Source organism: Scomber japonicus, chromosome 2 (assembly GCF_027409825.1).
Source record: "Scomber japonicus isolate fScoJap1 chromosome 2, fScoJap1.pri, whole genome shotgun sequence".
Taxonomy (NCBI): domain Eukaryota; kingdom Metazoa; phylum Chordata; class Actinopteri; order Scombriformes; family Scombridae; genus Scomber; species Scomber japonicus.
Genome location: NC_070579.1, coordinates 3,677,079 through 3,689,654, shown reverse-complemented (window position 1 = coordinate 3,689,654; position 12,576 = coordinate 3,677,079). Strand labels below are relative to the sequence as shown.

General features: G+C 45.2%; 2 protein-coding genes across 2 annotated transcripts in view; one reads left to right on the top strand and one right to left on the bottom strand.

Moving 5' to 3' along the window:
* LOC128379418 (homeobox protein Meis1-like) overlaps positions 1 to 12,576 on the top strand; it is a 79,031-nt gene that overhangs the window by 33,446 nt on the left and 33,009 nt on the right. The window contains exon 7 of the mRNA XM_053339041.1: positions 848 to 993. Within this exon, the coding sequence (XP_053195016.1) occupies positions 848 to 993 (146 nt within the window). The remainder of the gene's footprint in view (positions 1 to 847; positions 994 to 12,576) is intronic.
* Positions 1 to 12,576, bottom strand: part of LOC128376266 (E3 ubiquitin-protein ligase TRIM39-like) — a 230,296-nt gene that overhangs the window by 203,790 nt on the left and 13,930 nt on the right. The window lies entirely within an intron of this gene.

The following is a 12,576-nucleotide window of genomic DNA, read 5'->3' as shown; positions in this document are numbered from 1 at the left end:
TACGTAGAGTTACTTTTAATGTTTTAAATGGTAAAAATTAATTCAGCCAATCAATCAGCGATGCCTGAGCCAGCTCAATTAGAGCTTAGATGCCTTTCCTGTAGATTAAAAACAAATGTACTCTCATAAGGAGTCGCTGGAGTTGGACTGATACTTTATGCACTTATGAATTCAGTTTGTTGTTATGATTGTCTGTAAATTAGCCAGATTTGAGTGTGAGTCATGTTGTTCCAGCTCTTCAGTGAAGCAGCAGTTTATCACTCGCCTCGTTGTTTATGACTCTGCTCTTACAATAATTAGCATTTCTGATTTCAAACAGATTTTCATGCAGTCTGATAGCTTTAACCCTCCTGTTGTGTTCGAGTCAAGGAAATAAGGAAAGGAGGGAGGGAGGGAGGGAGGAAGGAGGGAAGGAAGAAAGGGGGATGGAGGAAGGAAGGAAGGGAGGAAAGGAAATGAGGAAGGAAGGAAGGACGGAGGAAAGAAGTAAGTAAAGAAGGAAGGTAGGAGGGTGGGAGGAAATAAGGTAGGAGGGTGGGAGGAAGGAAGGAAAGAAGGACAGAGGAGAGAAGGAAGGGAGGAAGGAAGGACGGAGGAAGGAAAGAAGGTAGGAAGGAGGGAAGGAAGGAAGAAAGGAGGGGGAAAGGAGGAAGGAAAGGAGGGAGGGAGGAAAGAAGGGAAGGAAGGAAGGAGGGAAGGAAGGAAGGAAGAGTCAAAACAGATGGGTCAATTTGACCCGGGAGCATAACAGGAGGGTTAAGAGACTTTTGGACCTTTGGAATAAAGTGTAAACTAAAGTTGTGTGTGTGTGTGTGTGTGTGTGTGTGTGTGTGTGTGTGTTGTGCAGGTGACTGTCTGGATAACGGCATGGCGTCGCCCAGCACCGGAGACGACGACGACCCCGACAAAGACAAACTGCACAACAAGAAAAGAGGGATCTTCCCCAAAGTGGCCACCAACATCCTGAGAGCGTGGCTGTTCCAGCACCTGACGGTCAGTCTATTAAACGTCCTGTTGTCCTCGAGTTGAGGGAGGAGGGAGGGAGGGACGGAGGGAGGAGGGAGGAAGGAAGGAAGGAAGGAAAGGAGGAAGGGAGGGAGGGACACAGGGAGGAGGGAGGAGGAAGGGAGGAATGGAGGAGGAAGGGAGGGAGGGACACAGGGAGGAGGGAGGAGGAAGGAAGGAAAGGAGGAGGAAGGGAGGAGGAGGAAGGGAGGGAGGGAGGAAGGGAGGAAGGAAGGGAGAAGGAAGGAAGGAAAGGAGGAGGAAGGGAGGGAGGGACACAGGGAGGAGGGAGGGACACAGGGAGGAGGGAGGAGGGAGGAGGAGGAAGGGAGGAGGAGGAAGGGAGGGAGGAAGGGAGGAAGGAAGGGAGGAAGGAAGGAAGGGAGAAGGAAGGAAGGAAAGGAGGAGGAAGGGAAGGAGGGACACAGGGAGGAGGGAGGAGGAAAGAAGGAAAGGAGGAGGAAGGGAGGAGGAGGAAGGGAGGGAGGGAGGAAGGGAGGAAGGAAGGGAGAAGGAAGGAAGGAAAGGAGGAGGAAGGGAGGGAGGGACACAGGGAGGAGGGAGGAGGAAGGAAGGAAAGGAGGAGGAAGGGAGGAGGAGGAAGGGAGGGAGGGAGGAAGGGAGGAAGGAAGGGAGAAGGAAGGAAGGAAAGGAAAGGAGGAGGAAGGGAGGGAGGGACACAGGGAGGAGGGAGGAGGGAGGAGGAAGGAAGGAAAGGAGGAGGAAGGGAGGGAGGGAGGAAGGGAGGAGGAAGGGAGGAGGAGGAAGGGAGGGAGGGAGGAAGGAAGGGAGAAGGAAGGAAGGAAAGGAGGAGGAAGGGAGGGAGGGACACAGGGAGGAGGGAGGAGGAAGGAAGGAAAGGAGGAGGAAGGGAGGAGGAGGAAGGGAGGGAGGGACACAGGGAGAAGGAAGGAAGGAAAGGAGGAGGAAGGGAGGGAGGTACACAGGGAGGAGGGAGGAGGAAGGAAGGAAAGGGGGAGGAGGAGGAAGGGAGGGAGGGAGGAAGGGAGGAAGGAAGGGAGAAGGAAGGAAAGCAAGGAAGGAAGAAGGAACTCTGTGTTTGCATGTATATGATTGGTGAAAGCAGTGCTGAATGACGTTGGGTTGAAGTTGAGCCATGTTCAATTTGATTTCGAGTCAAGGAAGGAAGGAAAGGAGGAGGAAGGGAGGGAGGAAGGAAGGGAGAAGGAACTCTGTGTTTCTGGAGATGTTTTTGATAATGAAGAGGCAGCTGAGATGTGTGAAGTGTGTTTCAGTGGGTCATAAATGTGAATGATTGTAATGTTCGTACCTCGTCAGATATCTCTCTACCTTGTCTAGATCTCACATCTCAGATCGTTCCTTCCTTCCTTCCTTCCTTCCTCCCCTTCCTTCCTCGTCAGATATCTCTCTACCTAGTCTAGATCTCACATCTCAGATCGTTCCTTCCTTCCTTCCTTCCTTCCTCCCCTTCCTTCCTCGTCAGATATCTCTCTACCTAGTCTAGATCTCACATCTCACATTATTACCCAGAGTTAAGCTAACCACTTTTAACCTTCCTGTCGTCCTCCGGGTCAAATTGACTCCGTCTGTTTTGACTGTTCCTTCCGTTCCTTCCTTCCTTCCTTCCTCCCTCCTTTCCTTCCATCTTTCCTCCCCCCTACCTTTCTCCCTTCCTTCCTTCCTCCCTTCTTTCCTTCCATCTTTCCTCCCCCCTACCTTTCTCCCTTCCTTCCTTCCTCCCTCCTTTCCTTCCATCTTTCCTCCCCCCTACCTTTCTCCTTTCATTTTTTCCTCCCTCCTTTCCTTCCTCCCTCCTTTCCTTCCTCCCGCCTACCTTTCTTCGTCCTCCCTCCTTTCCTTCCTCCCGCCTACCTTCCTTCTTCCTCCCTCCTTTCCTTCCTCCCTCCTTTTCTTCCTCCCTCCCGCCTACCTTCCTTCTCCCTCCCTCCTTTTCTTCCCTTCCATCCTTCCTCCCTCCCTCCTTTCCTTCCTTCCTTCATCTTCCATTCCTTCCTTCCTCCCTTCCTTCCTTGACTCGAGGACAACAGGAGGGTTAAAGCCTTCCTGTCTGTTCATACGGTGGTTTGGTACATTTGAGACGATAAACACTTTTTTATTTTACGGTTTATAAATGAGGAAGAAACTCCACTGTGGTTAATATAAAGGAAGTCCTTCCTCCATCCCTCCTTTCCTTCCTCCCTCCCTCCTTTCCTTCCTTCCTTCCTTCCTTCCTTCCTTCCTTCCTCCATCCCTCCTTTCCTTCCTTCCTTCCTTCCTTCCTCCATCCCTCCTTTCCTTCCTTCCTTTCTCCCTCCTTTCCTTCCTTCCTTCCTTCCTTCCTTCCTCCCTCCTTTCCTTCCTCCCTCCTTTTCTTCCCTTCATCCTTCCTCCCTCCCTCCTTTCCTTTCCTTTCCTTTCCTTTCCTTCCTTCCTTCCTTCCTTCCTTCCTCCCTCCATCCCTCCTTTCCTTCCTTCCTTTCTCCCTCCTTTCCTTCCTTCCTTCCTTCCTTCCTCCCTCCTTTCCTTCCTCCCTCCTTTTCTTCCCTTCCATCCTTCCTCCCTCCCTCCTTTCCTTTCCTTTCCTTTCCTTTCCTTTCCTTCCTTCCCTCCTCCCTCCCTCCTTTCCTTTCCTTCCTTCCTTCCTTCCTTCCTTCCCTCCATCCCTCCTTCCCTTCCTTCCTTCCTCCTCACATTGGTGTTGATCGGAGGAACGTTTTTACTATACTTGCAGGTGATAGTCCAGACCTTCCAGTGGTTTGGGGTTAAAATGGTTTGAGGGTAAAAAAATGTCTATAAAAGGTAATTGTGGAAGTGTGTTGGCCTGCTGGCACTCTCACATCCCAGTCTGTGTTCATACTGTAGTTGGTCAATTATTTCACCAGTTCAGTCGGCGCCTCATAAAAGTAATAATTATAACTTTATATTAACCCTCAAAACAGGCCCTTACTAGTTATGTCATTTGCACCTAAAGGAAGGAAGGAAGGAAAGGAGGGAAGAAGGAAGGAAAGGAGGGAGGAAGGGATGGAAGGGAGGAAGAAGGAAGGAAAGGAAGGAGGGAGGGAGGAAGGAAGGAAGGTAGGAAGGAGGGAGGGAGGAAGGAAGGAAGGTAGGAAGGAAAGGAGGGAAGAATGAAGGAAAGGAGGGAAGAAGGAAGGAAAGGAAGGAGGGAGGAAGAAGGATGGAAAGGAGGGAGGGAGGGAGGAAGGGAGGGAAGGAGGGAGGGAGGAAGGAAGGAAGGAAGGAAGAACAGATTAAGGAAGGAAGAAAGGAAGGACAGATGAAGGAAGGAAGAAAGGAAGGACAGATGAAGGAAGGAAGAAAGGACAGAAAGAGGGAACATTTACCCTAACAGCTGAACTTAGATCTGAGGAAGGGAGGAAGGAAGGAAGGAAGGAATGAAGGAAGGAAGGAAGGAAGGACAGAGGAAGGAAGGAAGGAAGGAAGGAAGGAAGGAAGGAAGGAAGGAAGGAAGGACAGAAGGACAGAGGGAGGACCCGGAAGGACAACAGGAAGGTTAAAGAGTCTGTATCTCCTGGTGCACGTTGTCTGTTTAAGGGTTAAAAGCACTTTTCAGAAACAGCCTACAGAGTGTTTTACAAAGACATAAAACTATCAGATGGACGTAAAGTATAATTAAACAGGATTGAAACGTAGTTGATTGTCGTCGTCGTCTCATCAGAGTCCGTCCGACTCTACGGGCTTCGCTCCTGGTCGTTACGGGAGGATTCAACCTTTTCCTCCTTCCTTCCTTCCTTCCTTCCTTCCTTCCTTCCTTCCTTTCCTCCCTCCTTTCCTTCCTTCTTCCCTCCTTCCCTTCCTCCCTCCTTTAACCTTCCTGTTGTCCTTCCGGGTCCTTCCTCTGTCCTTCCTTCCTTCCTTCCTTCCTTCCTTCCTTCCTTCCTTCCTTCCTTCCTTCCTTCCTTCCTTCCTCCCTTCCTCAGATCTAAGTTCAGCTGTTAGGGTAAATGTTCCCTCTTTCTGTCCTTTCTTCCTTCCTTCATCTGTCCTTCCTTTCTTCCTTCCTTAATCTGTTCTTCCTTCCTTCCTTCCTTCCTTCCTCCCTCCCTCCTTCCCTCCCTTCCTCCCTCCCTCCCTTTTTCTGTCCACTTATAATAATAATCCACTTTGAAGTTGTGTCGACCTTCTTGACCCTCGAGTCCCTCCCTGTTTGCCCCCACCTGCTCCCAAACCTGGGGGGACGTTCTCCTTTTGACCTGCTGCTGTTGTTGTCCAGGTATTTCAGCTCTGGGCTCTTTTTGCGGGAGGGGTTGGAGTGAAAAGAGTTTAAAAGTGTTTCTCTTTATACTACATCAACTACTGCTTAGTGTGGAACAAGACTTACTGTTGGTAGTGTCAATATTTGAGGTATTTAAACTAGAAGAAAGTCATAATGCCTCCTGTAGATTCCTGTAGAGGTTCTTCATCTGTGTGAGATCAATCTTAAAAACTCAGAAATGCCTCTAAATCGAAAAATTGTGCTTTTGTGTTAAAACTTGTTCTTCTTTGAGACGTAACTCTGTCAGATCTGAACATTTCTGGATCAATATAATCTCTGACGTGCATCAAGTATAAACCTCTAGAAATCTGCTTAGAAATTATTAATAAAACCACTTCCTGTAACTGCAGAACCTGCTTGAAAATCACCTTTCTGTAAACAGGAGCTGCTAATAGCTGGTTTAGCACACTTTTAATTGGCGTTGACCGATATTATTTGCAGATATTGGCAAGATATGTAGTTTGGTGTTAGCACATTGGGGGAAAAAGTGTGGTTATTTATTAAATTCTGTATGTGTGTGTGTATATATATCAGCCAATAATCTATATATATATAGATAGATAGATAGATAGATAGATAGATAGATAGATAGATAGATAGATAGATAGATAGATAGATAGATAGATAGATTATTGGCTGATATATCTAGGCTTTACACGATCAGGATTTTTGGGGCCAGTCACCGATCAGTGAGTTTAAATAATCACCGATCCGATCACGTCTTCTTTGTCCACATTTTAAGTTCTCAATAAACAGGAGCTGCTAATAGCTGGTTTAGCACACTTTTAATTGGCGTTTGACCGATCACAGATATGTAGTTTGGTGTTAGCACATTTGGAAATAATAGTGTGTTTATGTATTAAATTCTGTATATATATAAGATTATTGGCTGATATATCAGTACCGATATTTTTCTACTCCCTAATATGAGTGTCAGTATCGGTTTGACTCTGCTTGTAATGAATACCTGCCTGAGAATCATCACAGTAATCCAGTGGTAGTTGTCTTTGTGAACAGGAGCTGCTAATAGCTAATCCAGCTCTCTTTTATTAATTAGAGCCTGGCCGATATGTGTTAGTCAACCCATATTATTGGTTGATAATGGTTTGTCTGTTGGGTCTTTTCCACTACACAGTTCTAGCTCTACTCTATTGGGTTTTTCTAGCGTCTCCACTAGGGATAGTACCTGGTACCTGCTACTTTTTTAGTATCTGCTCTGCTGAGGTTCCAAGCGAGCCGAGCCGATACTAAAATGTGATGTCATCAGACTGCCGGCCGCTGATTGGTCAGAGAGTCGTTGGAAGAGTCATGAGCCGTCCCACACAAGAATCAAAGCCGCCATTTTTAAATACCAACAACAGCATTACAGCGATTAATGGAAAACATCGCCTACATGTCCTCCATTGGTTATGCGTTTGTGTCGCGTAGAAAACGTAGTCACGGCAGTTTAACGCAGCGTTGCTATGACAACCCCGCCCACATTGAGGTGGAACTATAGTAATGGGAAAGGTCATTCCTGGTACCAAACCGAGCCGAGTAGAGCCGAGTAGTGCTAGAACTGTATAGTGGAAAAACCCCTTAAGAGATATTAGTGTCTGTGTTTCTGCTGTTATTCGGTATATAAGCAGCATTTTATCTTATTTAATCCTTTTTACTAATTTAAGTTGAATTCTCGGTGTAGTTTACTGTTTTGGTTGCAGTGATGTCATTTTTTAAAAAGAGCTCTTCAATTGTAAAATATCACAGCCTCCGTTACGTAAGTGTTTGGTAACCACACCTGTAAAATAATGTGGTTATATATTTATAAGATTATCAGCTACTGGGGGAGAAAAAAAAAAAACTTTGAGAATAAAGTCGTAGATTTATGAGAATAAAGTCATAATGATTTCCTCAAAGTCCGTCTGGTTCCTCCTCCAGAAAAGATGCGAAAAGATGCATTTTCTTGCATATTCTTTTTAAAGTCTTAATACTTATGATGATATGATGCTGATGTGCCAAAAGATGAAGTATCTCCTTGTTTGTGAAACTTATCCTAAAGTACAACTCCACAAAATCCTCCATTCTCCATTCCTCATTTTACCAACTTCCTCTAAAACAACACGTTAGAATATTACGACTTTATTCTCATAAATCTACGACTTTATTCTCGAAGTTTGTGATTTTTTTTTCTCAATGTGGCCCTAATACTCCGTCATAATCAGCTGATATATCAATATTGAACATTTTTTACTCCCTAATATCGGTATTGGCCTCTCCCCCAAAAAATCCAGTATTGGGTCAGTCCTACTTTTAAGGACACCAGAATGAATACTGCATATGAGAGCATGGTTATCCTTTTAAATCTGTGCATGTGGACTCTTAAACGATATGAAGAGGAGTTGACAGTTGACTCATTTAATTTTATATTTCAGTTTTAGGTAAAACAACCTCTAAAATTAAACTATAAACCATTTAATATTGTTCACCAGAATTATTTGGCTTCGTAACAAAATGTTAGCGGGATATATAAAAAATAAAAAAAATAAAAAATAAAAATAAAAAATAGCAGAAAATATTATTGAAGAGTTTTTAATGAGTTGAAATGTGAAGAGAGTTTGGTTGGTAGCTAATAAAAACAGTCATGTGGATGTGCGGTTCTGCTCGGAGAATTGTGACCTCAGCATTTTTAAATTCCATGGCTTGGGTCCTGGTTCCTGTGCCAGGCTGCAGATTCAGGTTTTATTTTAGTGACTTACTGTAATCCAAGTATAATAGACTTTATATGGACAGAGTTAAAGATATTTTGTTGTTAGTTACGCAGATTAACCCTCCTGTTATGCTCCCGGGTCAAATTGACCCATCTGTTTTGACTCTTCCTTCCTTCCTTCCTTCCTTCCCTCCTTTCCTTCCCTCCTGCCTTCCTTCCTTCCTTCCTCCTTTCCTTCCTTCCTTCCTTCCTTCCTTCCTTCCTTCCCTCCTTCTTATTCCTTTCCTTCCTTCCTTCCTCCCTTCTTCCTTCCTTCCTTCCTCCTTTCTTTCCTTCCTTCCTTCCTCCATCTCCCTTTCTTCCTTCCCTCCTTCCTCCCTCCCTCCCTCCTTTCCTTCCTCCCTTCTTCCTTCCTTCCTTCCTCCTTTCTTTCCTTCCTTCTTTCCTTCCCTCCTTCTTTCCTCCTTTCCTTCCTTCCCTTCTTCCCTCCTTTCCTTCCTTCCTCCATCTCCCTTTCTTCCTTCCCTCCTTCCTCCCTCCCTCCCTCCTTTCCTTCCTCCCTTCTTCCTTCCTTCCTTCCTCCTTTCTTTCCTTCCTTCCTTCCTTCCCTCCTTCTTTCCTCCTTTCCTTCCTTCCCTTCTTCCCTCCTTTCCTTCCTTCCTTCTTTCCTTCCCTCCTTCTTTCCTCCTTTCCTTCCTTCCTTCCCTCCTTCTTTCCTCCTTTCCTTCCTTCCCTTCTTCCCTCCTTTCCTTCCTTCCTCCATCTCCCTTTCTTCCTTCCCTCCTTCCTCCCTCCCTCCCTCCTTTCCTTCCTTCTTCCTTCCTTCTTTGACTCGAACACACCAGGAGGGTTAAATAAAAACATAAAGAAGAAGAAGTCTCATGCAGCTGAAGGGTTTAGGTTTGTCCGGTTGGGTTTCAAACATTTTTGATCCAATAAAGATATTAGACTACAAATGAGTCCCATCAGGATTTATTAATATTATATCACTCTGTTCATCTGTGCATGAAGAATAAGTAGATTCTCAAATAATGCTCAAACCTAAAGGGAAATATGTTTTTTTATGAGGGTGAAATTAAAACGAAATTGGCCAGTAAAAAAGGGAGGAGGGCCGGCTTCAAAGTCCCAGTCCTGACTGACTCATAGGTTTGACTGAGGCCAGCTGAGAGCCAAACACTCCCCCCCTCCTCCCCCCTCCTCCTCCTCCTCCTCCTCCTCCTCCTCCTCCTCCCCCGTCTCCCCCGTCTCTCCCCCTGCCCTGCCTCCATACATGGAGAGGCTAAATCGGGCCCTCTGCTCCGTGGGGGTCGGGGTCTCTGCCAGGACTCCGAGCAGAAACCTGGAGGACAGCGAGTCCTGCAGCAGATGGGAGGTGAGAGGAACGATGGGAGGAACGATGGGAGGGGAGGAAACACTGGTACCTGAGAGAGGAGGAGGAGGAGGAAGAGGAGGAAGAGGAGGAGGCTGGTGGAGGTTAAGGTTGTGTGAAGGACAGCAGTAACAGATGATTTAATGAAACAAATGGAGACAAATGGAACAGAAACAGGCAAAAATCAGACTTTATTCACCAAGTTTACTAGTTTATGATTTAATGAAGGAGTCAGAACAGCAGAATAAAGAAATAAAACAGATGAAAGATAGAAAAATAGGATTATAACCAAAAACCTGCAGAACAGAAATCACAAAAAGCTGTAAAGACTTTCAGAGTGTATATGATTATATATAAATATATTTCTAAACACAGTAACGTGTGTTTTTAATCATTTTTTAATACAGAGCAATAAGATCCATCGGACTTTGACACACACACACACACACACACACACCACACACACACACACACACACACACACACACACACACACATTGCTAGTAGATCAGTTCATTCTTGGTTTGGATCCACACATGAAGATTTATTGATTATAAGAAAAGCATAAAAAATGATTTTCAATAAGCTGAAATTATCCTTTAATAAATTAAAACCTAGCAGATGTTTCTTAATTCAGTGTGTGTGTGTGTGTGTGTGTGTGTGTGTGTCTGTGTGTGTGTGTGTGTGTGTGTGTGTGTGTGTGTGGAAGGTTACACAGCTCCTATGAACTTACAGTCTGCTCTTGTAAAAGTTTTTTGCTTCTTTTTTAATTATCAGCGAGCTTCTGTTGGGAAGCTTTTAGTCGTGTTGGACCTGAAAACCAAAAAAAAAAAAAAAAAAAAAAAGAGTTCTTAATCAGCAACACGTGTGAAAACGGTCGGATTCAGAGTCGGATCATTTAGATGTGCCTCCTGTTTGAAAATCTTTGTTTGTCAGACCTGCAGCTACAATCCTGCTGACCGGGGCGAAGGCGGAGCTGTTGGCGTGTGTGTGTGTTTGTGTCTGCGCATGTGTGTGTTTGTGTTTATGTATGTGTGTGTGTGTGTGTGTGTGTGTGTGTGTGTGTGTGTGTGTGCATGTGTGTGTTTGTGTTTGTGTCTGTGTGTGTGTGTGTGTGTGTGTGTGTGTGTGTGTGCATGTGTGTGTTTGTGTTTGTGTTTATGTGTGTGTGTGTGTGTGTGTGTGTGTGTGTGTGTCTGTGTGTGTGTGTGTGTGTGTGACTGTGTGTGTGTGTGTGTGTGTGTGTGTTCTGGTTACCTCCCCTGAAGTTGTACACAAAATCCTGCAGCCTCCTCTGAGCCACAGCTCATAAAAGCCGAACCACAAGCCAACGTGCTGTTTACACCACACACACACACACACACACACACACACACACATACATAAACACACACACACACGCTGCTGCTGCTCTCTTTCATACTTTTTATTTTATAAGTGTTGCATGTTAAAGTGTAAAAATCAACTAAAAGGCTTGGTCCCTGTTAATGTGATTAGTTTGTAATTTACCTCCCTCCCCGCTCACAGATGTTCCTCACCTCCTTTTTAAACGACTTTCTTACAAACCCAAACAGAAACAGGTGGCGGTGGCGGTGCCGGGCTCTTTGTGTACGCTACCATTTGTTTACAGTCGCCCAACTCATTAAAGAGCTGCCTCGGCTTACAAATTACACATGTGACTCCGTCGAAAACAGCTGGAAAGACTTTCCACGTCCGAGCGCTTCCCAGCACGCCGACGACGTTGACCGCGCTCCGCCATCGGTCGACAGAAACGACTCCCGAAACTTCAAAGCCAAGCGCCCGCAATTACAGAGGAGGGCTTCACCCCCGTTCGCCCCGTTTGGCTCACTCGCCTGTCCGCCAGGCTGAGGAATGGGCTTAGGACAGATGAGTTAGCAGGAAGCCCCAGCGTTGACCTCACCATTCCCCCCCCTCCCCTCCTTTACCCTCCAACCATCAGGGGGTCAAAGGTCAGCGGGACACCTCCACCTCCATCTCCATCCATCCATCAGCGGCTGTTTACTGCCACAGAGCTGCAGATGTTGAGCCAAGAAGAAGAGACTCTACACTCACCACCTCCTCCTTCATCATTGCCGGACGCCTCCACGATCAAACAGGAAGTCTGCCTCCTAATGATGTCATCGCCTCCCTCCACTTGTATCTGTCTGTCATCATATTCATATCTGCTAAATTCACAGCTTGGCAGACCGGGGGCCCCTCCTTGATTATAAAGTCAATAGTCTGAACATTTGGCGCCACAGATTTAACAAATGGAGATCGTTAGACGTGGCGGTGATTGTGTTTACGCCCTCGGCCTCCAAACTTACAGACCAAAAAACTAAAAATGTGAATGTGGCCTTTGTAATTTCTGCAATCTGCGGCTGCTCCGTCTTTAATTTGGTGGGGGGGGGAGGGTTTCATGGCTCATTATCAGTAATAACAATAATTACTTATTACTGTTTACGTTATAATTACTATATATGTGTTGTGGTTTATTGACAACAGTCCAACATATTTTAAAAGACAACACATCAGACTTGGACTTAGAGTATTTCCATCGTTGTTCCTCCTGTCTGAGCTCAGTGTCTGACATGAACAAATATATCACAACTCAAACACCAAACATAGACAACTGAATCCCAAGAACAAGCTGAACATCCAAAAATGAGTTTAGACAAAAGGCAACATAGACTCACCTAACATCAAACTATAAGAGACAGCAGTTATGTGACACTATTTCAAAATGCAGAGATATAAAGAATAAAAGTTTAGACATGAAAATCACATCAAAATAACGTAATTCTGTTCAGGAACTGACTCGTAGCTTTTGTTTAATCTTTGTCCTAAAATTAGAACGATTTGGCCTTTTTATCTTTAAAGGACAAGTATTTAAGATTTAGTGCCATCTAGTGGTGAAGTTGCAGATTACAACCAACTGAATACTCCTCTCGATGAGAATCTACGATGCCCGTGAAACTCTAATGTTTGATTTGTCAGTTCTGGGCTACTGTAGAAACATGGCAGGCTCCAATGATTGGTATTTTCATTGAATTATACATTAATTAAAACATACTTATGAACAGTATACTCCTTTTCTGCCAAGTCGAACACTAAATCTTACAGAATGCACCTTTAAAGAGTTCATATTCTTCACATCTGCACCTCTATATTAATATTCTGAGTCTCTTCTGGAATATCTTTGCATGATTTCCAGTTAAAAACTCCTTATTTATCTTCTACTGGTCCTTTATGCAGCCC